Source organism: Triticum urartu, chromosome 1A (genome assembly GCF_056163025.1).
Source record: "Triticum urartu cultivar PI428250 chromosome 1A, HENAU_Tu73, whole genome shotgun sequence".
NCBI lineage: Eukaryota > Viridiplantae > Streptophyta > Magnoliopsida > Poales > Poaceae > Triticum > Triticum urartu.
The window spans coordinates 576,163,890-576,183,444 of NC_141873.1; the positions used below are offsets into that span (position 1 = coordinate 576,163,890).

Genomic DNA, 19,555 nt, shown 5'->3' on the forward strand with positions numbered 1-19,555 from the left:
CTTGAAGCAGTCGGGTAAAATGTGGTATAACCGACTCAGTGAGTTCCTTCTCAGTAAAGGATACTTGAATAATAATGATGGCCCATGCGTATTTATAAAGAAATCCTCAAAGGGATTTTGCATCATCTCAGTATATGTTGATGACCTCAACATCATTGGCAACGCATCAGATATAACTGTAGCATGCAATCATTTAATTACGGAGTTTGAGATGAAAGATTTGGGAAGAACCAAATTCTGCTTAGGTATACAGCTTGAGCATTTTCCCTCAGGAATACTCGTTTATCAACCCGCTTATATTCAGAAAATTTTGAAAAAATTCAACATGGATAAATCATATCCATCCAAAACACCTATGGTCGTCAGATCCCTTGATATGAACAAGGATCCTTTTAGACCAAGGGATGATAACGAGGAGGTACTGGGACCTGAGTTTTCATACCTCAGTGCCATAGGAGCACTAATGTACCTTGCAAATTGTACTAGACCAGACATTGCCTTTGCGGTAAATTTACTGGCTCGACATAGTGCAGCTCCAACAAAACGCCATTGGACAGGAGTAAAGAATATCTTCAGATATTTACAAGGTACTAAAGATCTTGGTTTATTCTATCGGAAAAATCAAGACATGACCCTGATTGGTTATTGTGACGCTGGATATCTTTCTGATCCCCATAATGCCAGGTCACAAACAGGGTTTGTATTTTTATATGGTGGAACCGCTATTTCATGGAATTCAACAAAACAGACTTTAGTAGCTACCTCCACTAATCACTCTGAAATAATTGCATTATTCGAAGCCTCACGAGAATGTGTATGGCTCCGCAGAGTAATAAATCATATTCAGACATCATGCGGTATTGGTTCATTACAATCACCAACCATTATCTATGAAGATAATGCTGCATGTGTTGCTCAAATGCATATGGGATATATTAAAAGTAATATCACAAAACATATCTCTCCAAAACTATTTTTTCCTCATGAATTACAGAAAGATGGAGAGATTGATATTTTGCAAATAAAATCTTGTGACAATCTTGCAGATTTATTCACTAAGTCTTTACCAGGAGCAGCATTTCAAAAATGCATTCATGGCATTGGTATGAGACGACTACGAAATTTGCAAAGTTCACGGGGAGAAAACTCCTAGAATTAAAAGTTATTTATTATTATCCTCTGATAATAAATAAATTGTACTCTTTCCTTATGAGTTTTCCAACGGATTTCTCATAAAGATTTGAATGAGATAATTGGTTACACTAACAATATATATATCAAATTCCAATTATTTATATATTTTCACAGGCTTCTTGCAAAACATAGACAATACAAGATCAAAGATTCTTGAAGCTCCAAGACCAAGACAATCCAGAAAATGCAAGATATTTCAGCACTCAAGACAATGAAGATTACAAACAGCGTTGTCCAAGGGGGAGTGTTAGGAATAAATTAGTATTAGTTTAGGCTAATCAGGCAGCCAATTATTCCTTAGAATATTCCGTATGGCAGTTAAGATACTGCGTTGGCCAGACGCTGTTCCTAGCGAACCGTCGCCGCGTCTTTCCGAAACGACGCGAACTTTGTAACGGGCATGTAATCACGACTGCTCAGGACATATAAGTACCTGCAGTAACTATCAATGAAATCAATCTGTTCACTTCAATCTTTCTGTTTCTCTTCAGAATTCAACGTATCTCGATCGTCAAGACAGGGTGTCCCCATTTTCCACGGTCTCGCTAGCTATCAGCGTCACGACCCTCGTGTGCGCACCTTCCAACGCCTCTCGTGTCCACGTCATCTGAAGAACCGCATCTGTTTGCCCACTGACTTGATGATGAGTAGATTTTTTTTTGGCGACTGATGATGAGTAGAAATTGAACAGGGATTAGGATAAGTTACAATGTAAGGGCGTTTCTAACCAATCCCCTAAAACTTAACCGAGTATCTGCCGGAGTAAAGTTAGTGGAGTATATTTTTACTACACTAACAGTGGCCGCACCTAGCTGACCCCCTATAGTGAGTGGAGTAAAAAAACCAAACTTTATAGTTTTTTTGTCCTACACAATATACATCTTAAAAACATTAAAACTAAAACATGCATAGCATAATTGCCATAACATAAAGTTTCATCATCTAGTTTTTCAAATGAAAACATGCGAAGTTCATGCAAAAGACATCACTTCGAACACAAGGTTTTTGCCAAAATCACCATAAATATAGCAATGCATATGTTGTGGATCGAGCCAACCCCCCTCGGCCACCTCCACTCAAACGATGTCGTCGGCGAAGAAATCAACTCCACCGTCCTCTCAGCCACCACCATCAACACCGGCATCCTCTCGGCCACCACCACCACCATCACCACCACCACCACCAACAGTAGCACCCCCTCGGCCACCACCACCAACATTCCGAAGAGAGGCTTCCAAGATATCTCCACAAGTAATCTCCCAATACTTTCTTGCTGTTTCATCCATTGTGTTTGGATTCATGAACATGATAGCACGTTCCTCAGCCTTCTTTAGACTAATGTCCTCCTTGTGGTTGTAGTTTTGGGTGTGCCACCGTTGGCCCTTGGCGCTTGCTTCGGTCACCTCCACAATCCCCAACTCCTCGGCCTCCTCCCCCTCGGCCTCCATGTCTTGGGTATCCGAATGTTCCCAAAACAAGTCATAGTTGAGCTCATCAAGGCCAGCAGAGGCCAAGAACTCCAACGACGCGAGGAATTCAGCCGTGTTCATCTCTACCGATCGCCAACAATCACTACCGATCCAGCGGCCGCCTCCGCAAGCGCTGACACCACCGCCGTCGGCTTTCGAGCCTGTTTGCCTCCGGTAAGCGCGGCCGGAGGGCGGCGTGCCATTGCTGGCGAGGCGATGGCCACCCCGGAGACCATCGGAGCGGTTGGAGGAGGAGCTTTGACGCGGTGGGTCTTCTTGATTCCCAATTTTTTCGGTGAAGGCGGTGACGCGTTGGTCAATTCATGTAGCGAAAAGCCGGCGCCAGTGCCCGGCGGGGTGAGAGAATGAGCCTACCTATCCATTCCGGCCGAGCCAGCAGGCGGCGGCGCGCGGGGGAAGGGGGTGGCGGCGGCATGAGGCAGTGCGGCGAGAGGGAGAGGCGCCACTTTTACTCGGCCGTGGCGGGATGAAGTAAAAATAGAGAAATTTTAAGGGAAATAGAGAGTTGGGGTAAAAAATGTACTCTCTTACGGCAGATAAGGGATCAGTTAGGTGCGTCGTAAGGGAGTAAAATCGAATTTTTACTCCATTGTGGCATTATAAGGGATGGGTTAGAGATGCCCTAAGACATGGTAGTCACATTGATGACGGTCTTGCAGACTGCCACTCATGCATCGAATCATGAAACTTTGAGATTGTTTATAGTTATCTTTTGTGTTGTTCACAGTGACCCTTTTGAATCATGGTAATGATAAACTTGTATGGTACAATAGTATAGAGAAGTCACACGGTCCTACTATGTTTAACACTTGGTGGATGTTTCTTTCTTGGTTGGAGTCATCCCCTTGAGTATTATTATAATGGTGAGTGTATGCAGGTATGCATAAGCGCTTGTGTTTGTACTTTCTTTAAAAAAATTAGACAAAGGGACAATATCATTCCATTTTATTTATTATTTTTCATAAACTTGACACGATACACATACTTTTTCATCCATGAATATTATAAACACGTCACGTCACCAAGACGCACAAATTTAGCAATAGAGACCAAAATTAAGAGTCTCAAATGGAATCTATCATCATTTTGGCAGTGGGAAGAGGAGGGATGCTCTGCTCATTCCTGAAGAAATCATGGGGATCCACCATGGTCTTCACGGCTGCCAACCTCTTAAAATTTCCTTTGAAATACTTGTCTCCCCAGCTGACTCTAGCCTTCTCATAGCTCGTCACGTCACCGTCCAGCTCATTCGTCCCCAGGTCAAGGTCCCTGTAGTTGACGTACACCGCCCTCGGGTTCTTGGACACGTAGGGCTCCATCTCCTTGTACAGCCCCCTGACCCAGCTCATCCGCTTCTCCGCCGCCGCCGTCCCGTTCTCGTACCAGAAGGAGTAGTACTGGAGCTGGTAGAGGTTCCCCTGCCGGTGCGGGAACGGCGTCTCCGACGGCGGGATGCTGCTCATCACGCCGCCGTAAGGGTCCAGCATGAGCAGCGCCGCCTCGGGCTTCTCCAGCCATGTCGTCCATATGCTCTCCCACACGTCCCTTGGAATCGGCTCCTGCACGTGGTCCGACTTGGCCTTGAGGTAGTAGCTCGGGTTGCTGCTCCTGTTGAGGAGCTGCTCCGGTGGCACGGACGTCGTGGAGAAGCCGAAGAAGGCCGTGGACTGCACCCAGCTCACCTCCTCGCAGTCTTGCTCCGTCATCCCGAGCTCAGGGAAGCGGTCTTGCATGAGCCGATGGAGGCCGCCGCACCGGCCGAGAAACAGCGCTTGGAAATTAGCCTGCTGGTTCAGCACGAGCACGCGGAGGTACAGCTCTTCCGGTGAAGCCGGCGCCATCTCCTGCCATTTGGTGATCAGTTCGACGGCGGATTGGCTCCTTGACCGGACGATGCTGAACACCGTGACGGTCTCCGGCACGGGGACCAGCCGCACCTTCCACGACAGCACCACGCCGAAGCTCTCGCCGCCTCCGCCACAGAGAGCCCAGAAGTGGTCCTCCCCCATGGTGCTCCTGTTCACCAGCCTTCCGTCGGCGTCCACGACGACGGCGTCCAGGACGTTGTCGGCGGAGAGGCCGTACTTGCGTGCCAGCGAGCCGAACCCGCCGCCGCTGAGGTGGCCACCGACGCCCATGGTGGGGCACGAGCCCGCCGGGAACCCCAGCGAGCGGCTGGCGGCGCCGACGGCGTAGTAGAGCTCGCCGACGGTGGCGCCGGACTCGACCCACGCCTCAGCACGCGCCGCGTCGACGTGGATCGCCCGGAGAGCGGCGAGGTCCAGCACCGCGAAGGGTTCGTTGCGGTTGTGGAGGTGGACGGAGGCGTAGGAGAGGCCCTCGTAGTCGTGGCCGCCGCTGCGCACGCGGACGCGGACGCCGTGGCGGCGGCCGCAGCGCACGGTGGTCTGCGCGTGGGCGTGCTCGGTGGCCGCGATGATCCCTAGAGGCTTGGAGGTGTCCGGCAGGACGTAGCGGAGGTTCCGGGCGGTGGACAGCAGGAGGGCGGAGTAGGACGACGGGGTTGCCGGGGTCTGGATGAGGCCAGACGGGATGTCCGCCGAGAGGCACCCAAGGAATTCATCGATTGCACTTGCAGTGGAAGCTAAAGAGGGCGTGTTTTGAACCCAGAGGATGCAGCAGAGGGTTAGGACAAGGTGTAAAATTGTCGTCCTCGGTGTCCTTGCCATGATTGATGGATGCACGAGTGGTGGCAACTATGGCTGCCTGTGAGCGGGACATGCGTGCGGCAACCAGTCTATATATATAGTTGAAGCATCATCTATATGAATTTTGATTTTGCTAACCACATGTGCCGTGCGGTAGTTGAAGCATCATCTGTCATATATAGTTGACGGTGGCCAATAAGTTCCGTACAAGAAAAAGAAAAACGGTGGAGGAAATCAACTTGGCAAAGTTATTAGAAGAACAGTGTACCAAGAGTTCAATATATGTTTTGTGTCTAATCTTCACCTCCATTGCTGTCAAGCTCCATATCCCCAGTGCTATTGCGTATTGCCTACGCCTACCTTCGGTGAACCATTTTTGGAAAACAGAACCATTGTGCTGGGCTGTTTTGGTTTCCTCGTTTGGTAGAGTTCCTGCAAAAGATGCTGCCCCTATTTTAGTTATTGAGTAACTTTTGTTCGCAACATATTCCAAATTACAGGGACATCTCTCTCTTCTTTTTTTGCAAAACCAAAACAGAGAGAGGTCTTTTTGTTAACTCAATTACTCAGCATTCTTCAAAATTGTCGTCCACAGAACAGGGCCCCCAATTTCTAATTAGCTTTGGTTGATTTAGTAAGTGAAAAAAAGTCCCAACAATCCCAATAGGTGAGTGTGGCAGATCCTGTTGAGTTGGTCGAACTTGTATTCGTAAAAGTGATCTCATCTTCGAAAAAATGACTTTGCCGGCCTGTTCGTGTTCTCCTAGAATTATCCGCCATTTGCACCTTGACATGGGCGCATGGCAACTTATCATACATTAGCGAACAATTGTCTTGCATTTCAGCAGCGCGAGCGCATCACCTGCAAGTGTCGATCACCAAATTGCCAACATCCTCATCTCTCGCAAATTGCTCTCAACCCGAGGACTTTCATCTTCCTATAAGAGATTATATCCTTCTATGTAAATAAGCGCCTAGCTAATTATAAGAAAAGAACCTAGCCCTAAGCTTACTAGAATTTGTTAATTTTAAGGCGCAATGTGCATTTCGCACCGGGGCCTCAAATCTATAGAGACGGCTCTGGGCAAGCTCCCAGTGTGTCGAAGCAGGTTATCGTGTTGAGGTTGCTCATTTTTTCAAAAAGGGGCGTTTTATTACTTAAAAGGTTTAAGCATTACATCCGGCCTCTGCATAACTAAGATACACACAGCCAACAAAGTTCTCACACCAAGGCAAAATAAAAGAATAAGGCGGTATACAAGGATAATGAAATCTGTATAACGCCTAAACTGAAGGTGGCCCAATCCTAAGATCATGCTGCCACCCACGTTGGATAAAAATATCCCTCGCCGAAGCCTCCAATCGTGTACACACCTCCATAAACAGGTCTCGATTCTCCAGTCGTTGTAGAGAGGACCATAAACGAAGAGTCCCGATACATCTGTAGATAACCTGCATAAGAGAAGTATTTTTATCACTAAAAATCTTATCATTTCTACATAGTCAAAGCGACCAAATCACGGCAAGCGCTCCCACCCTGATAAGACTTCTAAACTTGTGATCAATCCCATGTAGCCAGTTGCCAAATATATTAGCAACACTACAAGGAGGATACAAGCCAGACGCTATTTGGATGACTGACCATATAAAACGAGCCAATTTACATTGGAAGAATAAATGTTTTATTGTCTCATCATGCGGACAAAAGACACATTGTGTACTTCCATGCCAATTCCTCTTAATAAGGTTATCTTTAGTAAGAATGACTCCGCGACGAAGATACCATGCAAAGATTTTATTCTTAAGAGGTATCTTCATCTTCCAGATCTTCTTATTATTATCAACTGGCACGTCAGACTGGATCAAAGCTCTATACATAGAATCCACTGAGAATTTCCCATTCCCATGTAGGTTCCAGCGAAATACATCGGACCCTTGTGACAACTGTACCGTGGCTAACCGCTGGAGTAGTATGTTCCACGATTGGAGTCTAGGTCCAATTAATTCCCTTCTGAACGTCACATTTGGCGGAAATGATTCCAAAACCTTGGCGATAGTATCACCCTTGTGACGCACAATATTGTATAGAGCTGGATATTGTTCATGGAGTGTAGCATTACCTAGCCACTTATCCTCCCAGAATCTAATTTCCGATCCATCCTTAATCAAGAAGGACCCATAGCGGAAGAAATGTTTCTTCGTTGCCATTAGTCCCGCCCAAAAATGGGAGTCCCCAGGCTTCCAGTATACTTGTGATACTGCCTTTGAACCCACATATTTCCTTCTAAGGAGGGTTTGCCATACACCATCTTCCGTCAATAACTTAAACAACCATTTGCCGAGAAGGGCCCTATTCTTAACCTCAAGGTCATGAATGCCCAACCCGCCTTGGTCCTTTGGACGGCAAACCACACTCCATTTAGCCAGTCGATATTTCTTTCTCTCGCTATCTCCTTGCCAAAAGAATCTCGATCGGAAGTAATCCAATCTATGTAATACTCCTTTCGGCAACTGGAAGAGGGAAATCATATATAGTACCATATTACTTACTACTGAATTTATGAGGACCAACCTTCCATCCAGAGATAGCAGTTTACCTTTCCAACTGCTAAGCCTTTTTTGTAGTCTCTCCTCGACGTATTTCCATTCAGCATTTGTGAGTCTCCGATAATGTATCGGTATCCCCAAATAAGTGATTGGAAACTGGCCCAACCCGCATCTGAATAGGTCAGCATACAGATGGGCCTCGTCTTGAGCCTCGCCAAAACAAAACAATTCACTTTTATGGAAATTGATCTTAAGCCCTGAGAGTTGCTCGAATGTTGATAAAATTAATTTCAGATTTCTTGCTTTCTCGAGGTCATGATCCATAAAGAGAATTTTATCGTCAGCATATTGAAGGATGGAGAGACCACCATCAACTAGATGATTCACCACCCCATCAATTTGGCCATCAACCTTAGCACGCTCAATCATGACCGCTAGCATAAGCCACTATATTGAATAGCATGGGCGATGCTGGGTCACCTTGTCGCAATCCTTTCTTCGTTTGGAAATAGTTACCAATGTCATCATTGACTTTAATGGCAACACTACCTCCAGTCACGAAGCTATGGATCATTGCGCGCCACTCTGCAGAAAATCCTTTCATTCTGAGAGTCTGTTGAAGAAAAGACCACTTGACTTTGTCATAAGCTTTTTCAAAGTCGATTTTAAGAACTACCCCATTTAGTTTTTTCCGATGCAATTCGTGGACTGTTTCATGAAGGACAACAACCCCATCTAGGATGTTTCTGCCTTGCATGAAAGCAGTTTGAGAAGGATGAACCACATGTTTAGCAACCGAATGTAGTCTAATTGTCGCAACCTTCGTGAAGATTTTAAACTGACATTAAGGAGGCAGATTGGCCGATACTGTTGTATCCTTTCATCCCCATTAACCTTAGGTAATAAAATAATTTCACCGAAGTTTAATCGAAACAACTCTAGTTGGCCAACATGAAGGCAGCCAAACAGGAGTAGGAGATCATGTTTGATGACATCCCAAAAGTTTTGGTAGAACTCAGCGGGAAAACCATCTGGACCCGGAGCTTTGTTGTGCTCCATTAGGAAAACCGCCTTTCTAACTTCCTCCTCAGAAAATGGAGCTGTTTGAAGGCTATTTTCTGCATCAGAAACTTGCGGGATGTCATCTATTCGAGACTCATCCATCGAGAAGTTTCCTTCCTCAGGGATTCCAAATAGATTTTTGTAATAATTCGTTATATAAGACTTAAGTTGCTCATGCCCTTCAATCGTGCCCTCCTCCTGATGTAGGGAATGAATAAGTTTCTTCCGATGTCTATCATTGGCGACACCATGGAAATATCTCGTATTAGAATCATCTTTTAGGATAAACTGAGAGTTTGAGTGCTGGTACCACTTAAGTTCCTCCTCACGTAGCATGCGAGCTAACTGGGCATTCGATTGACCCTTGATCTCTATTTCATGCTCATAGAGAGGTCTAATCTCTGCCAAAGCTTCTAAATCATCAATAATAGATGAAAGACAAATATTTTCTTTTTTGAGGACACCCGCAGTGTGCCTAGCCCAACCACGAAGGAACTTACATAAAGCACGCATTTTTTTGTTCCATTTGTGAATTGGGGTAAGTACGGCAACAGGTTTATCCCATACCTCCTTGACCATGTCTTGGAATCCATCCCGATGCAACCAACCCAGTTCGAACTTGAACTTGCGTCTGTGCTGCGGTCGTGGCAATCCAGTAGATAAGAGGATGGGTGCATGGTCTGAGATAGCCTCTATACGAGGTAGAGCGCGAACAGAGACCATTGGGAATTTGAATTCCCAGTCGGTATCCATTAACACGCGATCTAGTTTCGCATATGTCGGCTCCGGGAGACTGTTCGCCCAAGTGAACTGTCTTCAAGTCATGGAAATCTCTCGCAGATCTAGACTGTCTATGACAGCGTTGAAAAGGAAAGGCCAATGATTATCAAACCTACCACGGCTTTTCTCATTTGGAAATCGTAGCAAATTAAAATTCCCACCAATAAGAATGGGATAGGGATTATCTTTCGCCAGATTAACCAATTCACGGAGAAAAGCAGCCTTGAACTCATCCTGGGCTGCCCCATACACGACGGCGAGGGACCATGTGAAGTTGTCAGCTTTATTTCGGATATGGAGTTTAATGTGAAACTCACCCTCCGAAGAAGCCAGAACATCCATAGTCCCTATGTTAACGCCAAGTAAAATGCCCCCAGAACGACCTCGAGGTGGCCATGAAATCCAATTATAGTCTATCCCGCCAGAAAGACGGTTAAGAAGACTTACTAAGAAATCACATCTCCCCGTTTCAGATAAGGCCAAAAAGTCTAAATTATACTCCCTATTACATTCCGCAATGAATAGATGTTTAGCCAAGTCACCAAGACCTCTGCTATTAAAGAACATGCCATTCATGAGGAAACAATAGGAGATTTAGAAACTTTCACCCTCTTAGAGGGTTTATGACCTCTTTTCGAACGGTCAGACTTGGATTTACGACCGGAAGCTGTAAGCTCAATCAATGAACTAAGCCCGGGTTCCTCCAAGCCCACGTCCGAAACCTCCCCTACTACATGCGCGAGTAGCTGACCATCTGATGTGGCATGCAGCTCCTCGTCATCTAGATGTGAGAAGAAAGATTTGCTCGAAACTCGTGGTTTAACCTTTAATCGGTCATATTCCAAATGTCTAAGGCGTTTGCAGAAACAGAAATATCATTCTCATTATTTCCTAGGCTAACACCCACTTTATTCAACTTAGAAACTATGGATGTAGTAGAAAAGGATAAAAATGATTTGGGTGATGACGAAGTACCTTGGTTGTCGAGGTTCTGCGTTGCTTTATGCCGCATAGCCTTGGTCAAAGAGTCCTCGTCAGTGGCCGTCCTACCATCATCGGCCACCAAATGACGGCCACTCCGGCGTGTGGGTGTCACCTCCGCTGAAGAACATCGCGCAAGCACCGCTGCCGGAGGAGGGGATGAGGGTGGAGTAGCAACCCCCTCCCCGGCAGTCTCGATCGCCGGTTCACACGACGCCGCTAGTAAAGATGGCGTGTCAGTACACGGGACCACGGGAGGAGCTTGGAAAGGAGAGGTGGACACGTCCGGCTCTGTCTGATGCTGAGGAGCAGCTGCGGAAGCGTCTTGCTCCACAGTAGTCCGAAGATCCGCCGAGCTTGCACCACTGCATGGATGCACGCCCGTCGATGCACTACATGGCTTAATACCCGAGGCAACACTGCATGGTTGTACATACGTGAGTAGTCCTTCATGTTCCAGCCCTCTTGTAGTATGCATGCGCTGCTTGCTGGACGGCCTCATCCCCAGCCTCTGGATGCCCGCTCTTCAACCGCGCACCGGGGCGCCCCGCAGTACCTCCGGCTCCCTGCACCTGCTTGGGTACAGCCAGCTTCGACGGTGCCGTCCGTGTCGTCGACGGCGGCTGCGACGCCACCTCAGCAGCTCTTTGTACATTATCAGAAGGAGAGACCGAGTGCCCTGCCGAGCCACCGGTGGCCTGCGTCGCCTGGAGGGCAGCTGGCGGCGATGTAGCTGCCCGAGAAGGCAACGACGGCTGAGATACATATATTGCCCGTGGTGTATGAGGCAATGGTGACTCCTGCCGGTGCACTCGTGAGGATTTATGAAGACCCGCGGCATGCTCCATGCCTTTCGGCCTCTGCGACGAGGAGTTAAATGGAGTGACAGCCAAGAGCACAGAACCACCTCCCGTCGCACCACTAGAGCCCCCACTCGACAGACCATGAGACACATTAATGTTATTCGCCGGAGCAGCACTACACGACGGATGGTTGGATGGTTGTTCTGAGGTGTCCATCTCATCGTCCTTCTCCTTGGCGCCGCTCTCATCGTCAGCATCATCACCCTTCCATTTCCAGATATACGGGACAAAGTCAGGATCCGGAATGTATCCTGATGGCTCCCTCCTGAACGTGAAGGCGTAGCCCTTGAGCTTAACCAGCACATCTGTTGCAACAAAAGGCCCCGCATCATCATTGTCTTTAGACAAAATCCGAGAGTTGGTCATAGCCACGAGAATCCGGACAACACCACGGCGCCGAAGGCTAATGAGATCCACATCTAAGGTCTTGCCCATCAAAGTACCAACGGCCCAAAGCCCCCAAAAATGGCACACTGTATGAGGAACACCCTCAACATGGAGCCAAATCTGCTGAAGCTCCAGCTTATGTGGGACCTCCTCTGATCTCCATGCTGTGACGGTCATCTGGGCATTAACGGACGGCACGTTCATCTGAATTCCATCGACCCTATCCAAATCCTCGAAGGACGGAAAGCTAACAAGGTAAGCATCAGATCCATGTTGAATAGCCTCCCACTTCCATTGATCATGTACCGGGCATCTCCTTGCGATCTGGCTCTCGACAACGCTAGCCGGTACCATCAACCCACTAACCTGAACATGAGCGATCGGAGTCTGTGTCGGCGCCAAATGATCCTTCACCACATTGTCAGGCAGTTGAGTAAAATAAGTCTCCTTGGCGCCAACTCCTGAGACAAACGCATTGGGCTTAGGGAATTTCAAAATCATGGTCTCTGATATGGTTAAGTATTCCATACACCACACTACTTACGGGTAAAAACTCAATCCATCACAAAATATATAAACTGGAGGACGGGATTTAGAACATTTGAGAACAGGCTCGACGGGGAGATAAACGGAAGAAGAAAGGCCCGACCTTGAGGGTAGAGGTTAACTTGTCGGTGATTTCGTAATCCTTTTGTAACATATCTATTTGATACATGTAGCACGGTTCTTATGAGAAATAGTCAAATGCCCATACATTAATTTATAAATTACCTATTATCCTTTGGAGAATAATAAACTAAGAATTATGATGATATAAATAGCAATATAATGATATAATAATTACATATGTAAGATAATAGAACATTAGGCAAAGAGAAAGAAATATTAGAAATGATCTCAGTAGTCCAGGTAAACAATCATATTGAATTCCAATGCATGCATAAGAAAAATTCCAAAATAACTAACAGAAATAAATATAAATTCCTATTATTGCTTTTCATATAATTAAGATAAAAATAAAAGTGATCTCCCTTTTATGATAGATTGAGTTTAATGAGATAATTTGACGGATACAAGGCATAATATAAAAAGTATCAAACTGCTATTTTTATAAAAAATGTGGTAGAACTCCGAAATTAATATAATTGCAAGGAAATGGAAAGAAATAGTAGAAATAGATCACAATAATCGATATTAATAGTCATATTGAATCCAATACATGCATCAAGAAAGTCATAGATACATAGCAGAAACAAATATAAACTTCTATAACTTGTTTCCATTTAATTAAGATAACAAGAAAGGGATCATCCATCAATTTGACTCATACAAGATATAAATAAAATCAAGAATAGTACTCCCTCTGTCTCATAATATAAGATCGTTTTTGACGCTAGTATAGTGTTAAAAACGTTCTTATATTTTAGGACAGAGGGAATATCTTATTAAGACTACGACAACTAACAGTTGCAAATGCACGGGAAGATTGACTAGTTAGAATAGTAAGTAGAGTTCAATATATATTTTGTGTCTAATCTAACCTATGCTAATCCACTTCACCTCATTGCAGTAAAGCTCCGTATCCTCTATGCTCTTGCCTATACCTATCTTCAGTGAACCATTTCTGGAAAACAGAACTATTGGACTGGGCTGTTTTGGTTTCCTCCTTTGGTACAGGTCATGCAGAAGATGCTGCCCCTATTTTAGTTATTGAGTAACTTTTGTTCGCAAAATATTCCAAATTAGAGGGACGTCTTAATTTTTTTTGGGAAAACAGAAAGACATCTTTTTGTTAACTCAATTACTTAGCATTCTTCAAAATGTTTCTTCACCATTTTTTATGAACAATTGAGATGCTTGGTCGACAGCAGCGTTGATGCCCGTGCCGCCGTGCTCCCCGCCATACCGGTGAGGCTCCGCCGGGCTAGGCGAGGGAGGTGGAGCAGCGAGCTTCCTTGACCGCTCGTATCCGGCTGGCTCGGAAGACCATCCAACCGGCTTTTATGCTGGAGAACTGCTCTTCCAACTAGTCGGATGCGATCGAAAGATTGGAGAAAATGGTGAAACAAGGAGATGGGGAGCGGCAGAGAGGGCGGACGGGAGAAGCCTGGCCGGTGTTGCGTTTAATGTTGGCTCGCTCATGACCGGACATGTGGCCGGATTAGCTTTCTCGGCTTCCACGCGCGGTTATTGGAGGCGTTTGAATGCGGAGAGGAGGCGTGTTAAGCCGGGCATGCAGCGGGCAGTGCCCATGCCCGGCGCACCGCTTCAATGGCGGAGGCAGTGAGAGGTCGCGTCCGCTCTGAGCCGTCATTATTGTTGAGCAGCGCGCTCTACAGCGGCATGAACGCGGGCAGCTGGCGCCGGGCGGGAACACGTGCGTGCGAGAGAGGAGGGGTTTGGGTGGGCCAGGACGGTCAGAAGCGGGCATAATAGCGGTACGGACTCCCGCAAACCTCCTGCACGTTTGTCTCGAGTTTATGAGAGAAACCGTGTCCGGATTGCCCTAGGAAAGTGTGTACACATCGACACGTACATGGTCCGGACAGCAGGATCTGGACGGTTGCAGGAGATTTGAGGGTCGGCGTTGCAGATGCTGAAAGTATGTACACGTCGACACGTACTCTAACTTCAAATTTGTTAGAGTTGTAAGAGCATCTATAGGACTTGGCAAATCTGCCCCCTCAAACACCCGCGGACGCGCCCGGACACGTCCGTGGGCACAGACCGGGCACCCCTCAAATATGTAATCCACATCCGGACACCTCAATTCATCATATCTCAAATCCATACAGATTCATGCAGCTACGTCGATGCACACACATCATCCGACTACTCCATCTCTACTAACTAAACATGCCATCGGACTACCAAAATTTTGCATGTTTGGCTATGATGGAGTTCATCCATGGCTGCCCTTGCCCTTCCCGGCACCCTTGTTGTCCTTCTCACGGAAGTACCGGTCGAAGACGCGGTATGGATCGAGCCGAATCTTCTCGTCACCGGAGCTTTCCCCGCCTTCGTTGTCCTCCTTCTCCTCCTTTGGTGGTAGTCCGGCAATGGCACGGACCGCCTGATTCTGCTCTCAGACGAGGGTGCGCGTGTCCCTCTGCTGCCATTTCTTCACAATGCTGGCGCAGATGGCTTCCTCCTATGCGGCCGCCTGCGTCGCCGCATCAACCCCCTCCACCGCCGCCATTTCCGCTGCGATAAGGGCCTCAGCGGCCCTTATCCTCTCCTTCCCACGGCGGGCCGCCCGTTCCCGATGGGACTCATAGTCTGTCCGACTGGTGGTAGGGAAGGAGAGGTGTTCCGGCTGCCGTGGCCCGAGCACCTGGTGAGCCGACGCTATGGCGTCGTGGTGGACGGATTCGTCCGTCGGTCGGGCGCTGTCCTCCCGGGAGCGGCGGAGTGCAATGCGGACTGCCATTGCCTCCTCCAACCCGCACGGGGTGACACCCAGTCGATGGATCCAGAGTGGTCGGAGTCCGATCCGCTGCCTGCCATGTCGGACAAGGCCGAAAACCACCGGAGGTGAGCTCGGGTGGCGGAGGGAAGTGTAGTGAAGTGGTTAGGGTTTGCTCCGGCGAGCGGATGGGGAAAAATATATGTGGGGTAGGGTGAGCCAGCATGGGCCGGGTCCGACGTGGAGGGCGTGCCCGAACGCCCTATATTCGCCCTATATTTGAGCTAGATATGAGGAATACCGGTCAATCCAGGCATTTGAGGCGTCCGTCTGGGTCAAAAAATCGTGACTGGTTAGTGACCGAATGGCCCGCCCGGACGTTTGAGAAGGGTTTGGCATGTCCGGATGTAGATGCTCTAACGTGTCTTGCACTCGTGTATGCGTGTAGTCTGCGGTAACTGTAGGAGCATGGTGTCGCACCTGCGCCGCCTGCTCACCTCCCATGAGTACACCATCTTTCTTTTTCGAACTAGCCTTTTGCCCCGTTTTATAGATAAAGTAAACATCTATACAACAACCCAGTAGCAGTCATGAAAGCAGATAAGACGGCTGAGGTCACAGCACAATCACGCCAAAGAAACGAAAGAAGAAACAAAAAAGGCCACCGTGTGGCAAACTACTACGCCACCTTCACGTGAAGAAGACTAGCAGGCTGAAGCTAGTACACTACTAGCCTTTGACTTGACTCCCAACAGGCCCATAGACTGGCCGATACAGACGCATGCATCTGTTTTGACAGTTTGAAACTGATGTTGAGGCAAAATAATTTAGAAGCAAGCTACATAACTGGTACTCCAGGCACGCACGCCCGCCATATTTGGGCTGGAGTATTACAAAAATGCTAGAGAGTTTAAACGATGTATGTAAATAGATAGATAGTTGAAGGTCCAGAAACCAAATTGAAGAAGATGCAAATGCTATTCCTGAACATCCACCGAAGCAACCGGCCAGAAATTCAGCTACATGACAACGTGGTTTTTCATAATGTGGAATGCCGTGTCACAGCCGAAAACAAGGGTCTCCACATACACTTTTTTATTTGCAATAATGTAAGTATGCCTCTCCACGCTGACTACTACTACTGCGGTGTTCATGCCCAATACGGCCGTTTCACCTGCTAACTTCTCAATCCAGTCTCTGCATTGCGTGCGTGGAAGGCCCAGTACGTGGGGCCTAAGAAAACCGATGAGCTTACAGTTTGGCATATCTTTCTTTCTTACCTACCATGTGGAATATGTCACATGCAATCGTGTTGTTGTTTGCTTGCGTTGGGTCCACTGCTTACGGCTGTGCCACTAGAAACCTCATCCCAAGAATTCAACGTTTGATGATACGCAACTTCTAACACGAGATATCATCACCTTTTTCTAATTCTTTTGCGGGGGAGATATCATCATCATAATTATTGAATTGCCGGGATGAACTGCAGCTACAGGTGTATATATACGCACAGAGCGACAACATGAACTTATCAAACTATCAGCATCCAGTCGCTATGCATTGCGTACATGGAAGGCCTGGTACATGGATCCCGCAAAAAAAAAGGCCTGGTACATGGGGCCTAAGGGCATCTCCAACAATAATTCACAAAAATTCTCCGCATCCGTCCGTGGACAGGAGGACCAGTCCTTGAACATGGATGTGGGAGGTTGACATACAACGCTAACCGCATATATTTCAAACTCCTTTTCAACAAACCGCATGAAATTCATGCAAACATGGCCGGATTTCGTACAAACATGACGGATTTCATACAAACCGGACCGAAACAATTACATTTTGAACCTATTTTCAACTAAAAAGTTAAAACTATGTGCACGTACGGCCGCGTGGAGCTTCACTCCTACGACACAGATACTCTACACTAGTCTACGGCCGGCCGCGGCTTGTCTTCCCCATGTCTGGAAGCCTGCTAGCTCACCGAACTGCCCGGAGCCCTGGAGGTATATGCTTCAGCGCAAAGGGCGGCTCGCTTCCCGCCGCTCGTCGGAGTGGAACCCGAGCTGATGCTTCAGCCGAAGGGGAAGGGGGCGCGTCCGCTTACATGAAGCCCAAGCGAGAGCCGGCGATGGTCTGACATAAAGAAGAACCGGGCAAGACACCGGCTGTGTACGCTGGCGTCGCCTCGGTGGTGGCCTTCATGGGACCCAAGCGGCAGCGGCTTCCCGTGTTCTACTTCTCCTCAATGATGCTGGTGGGCGTGGACGTGTTGGCCGCCACCTCGTCCACATCCCCGCAGCCGGCTTCTTTCTCTTAGTCAAAACCGATTCCAAAACTTCCTCGCAGACTCGCCAGGCTATTAGATGTTGTAGCTAAGGTCATTGGCATCCGGGGGCCGAACATAAGTGCCCTGGAAGTCAGGACGGAATGCATCTTTGAGCTCTTGCCAGCTACCGATGGAGTTCTTGGGCAAGCTATTGAGCCAATTAATGCCTCGCTGGTCCTTTAAGTTTTGATGGCGTGGAGGCCATCTCCTCGGGCCATATGCATGTGGAGATGGAAGCCTTCGATCCACGCATCTGGGTCAGTGGTTCCATCGTACTGTTCGATATTTACAGGTTTAAACCCCTCTCGGAACTGATGTTGCATGACCTCGTCTGTAAAGCACATCCGGTGCGCGGCTCCTCAGACCGGAGATACGGCTTGCCGAACATCCGTGGTTGTCCGAGCACGCGCATTATCCCGAGCCCTGTCATGCTTGTCGAGCCACTCCTGATATCCGGCATGTCCAGCAGGCGCCAGATCCCTAGATCTGTATATGGACCATGGGGCAGGCTGAGCCGTCAATTCTTCCCGCAGATCATATTGCAGGGAGTACGTTACTAGGTCTTTGCCTTCACGGTGAGGGATGGGGGGGGGGGGGCTCGAGGATCTCCCCTTGACCTGTCCAGTCCCCGAGGAGGGTGATCGGGCTGATTTGTTTTATCATGTTTGTAATATAGATTGTCATCGACTTCGTCATCGAATGCTGGAAGTAGACGCCATCGTGGGTAGGTTTTGGTTTGGTCCATGCGCCGTGGCTCGAGGTCCTGTTCGGTTGCAAGGACTTCTGCCTACTTATCATTGAGCGTGTGTTGATCGGCTTTTAGCTTCTCATGCCCTCTTTAATACTTCGAGCGGAAGCAATGAGTCCTCGTTGAAAAGTTTCTAGATCAAGGAAATCTTTGGGGACATCGAATTCGTCGGGTCCAAGACTTATATCCTCTTCTGATTCTGGCATGTAGTTGCTATCATCGGGATCGTCAAGATCATCGAGGTCCTCCGTCCCTGCGGCACCGTCGATTGGACCGGACACGATGTCATCGCCCTTGCCTTGGTTTTTGACACCATTGGAGGTGGTGTTCTTACCAAGAGTCCCATTACCGGTGTTGTGGTTGTTGGTGCCCCCTTGCTGATGCGTTTACTGTGCTTTCATCAGCATTGGGGACAACTTTTTTCTCCTCCTTTTTCTCATCGTCCTTAGGTGTGTCTAGCATGTAGACATGGTAGGTGGACAATGGTGAAGGTAGAGGGTGGACAGGGTGGGCCATGGCCAACCCTGAGATTTGAAAATAGTCGTATACCATAGGAGAAAGGCTAAAAAATAATAGAAAAATAATAATGTATATGTACAGTTATACTATTGGCCCACCCTGGCCTAGTGGGCTAGGTCTGCCACTGTAGGATATTTAAGCGCTAGGCTGATCGCCGACATCTTCATCCATGTCGGTCACCTCCTCAGAGGCATAGTCCAGTACGTCGGTTAATTCCTCGACTGTAGTGACTAGGTGGGTGGTGGACGTAAATTTCCCTATCATCGGCTTTACATCCGATCTGGTCATAGAACGAGGACTGATCGTCCAAAATACTGAGCTTCTGGATTCATTCCAACATCTCATTCAAGAGCGAGAGTTCTGCTGGGCCCATCTCTTGACAGTGGGCGGGTCTGACTTGCATTATGCTCGACGAAGCACGTGATGCGTCCTCGGAGCATGGACTAGCCAGGGCGAGGTCCTGGTCTGATACCGAAGTGATCACATCCAAACTCGAAGTTGGCTCTGTGATGTGACCTGATCGGAGGTTCGAGTCTATGGTCTGGTCCGAGGTTAAGGCCACGGCATCCGTGGCGTTCTCAAG

General features: G+C 47.8%; 1 protein-coding gene and 1 pseudogene across 1 annotated transcript; both read right to left on the reverse strand.

The window, feature by feature from the left end:
- Positions 1-3,601: 3,601 nt before the first annotated feature.
- On the reverse strand, positions 3,602-5,495 carry LOC125531398 (berberine bridge enzyme-like Cyn d 4 pseudogene; annotated as a pseudogene).
- A 5,677-nt stretch (positions 5,496-11,172) lies between these two features.
- On the reverse strand, positions 11,173-12,474 carry LOC147992945 (uncharacterized). Its single transcript, XM_087539181.1, has one exon. The coding sequence runs from the start codon at positions 12,472-12,474 to the stop codon at positions 11,173-11,175; it is 1,302 nt and encodes a 433-aa protein (XP_087395307.1).
- Positions 12,475-19,555: the final 7,081 nt, after the last annotated feature.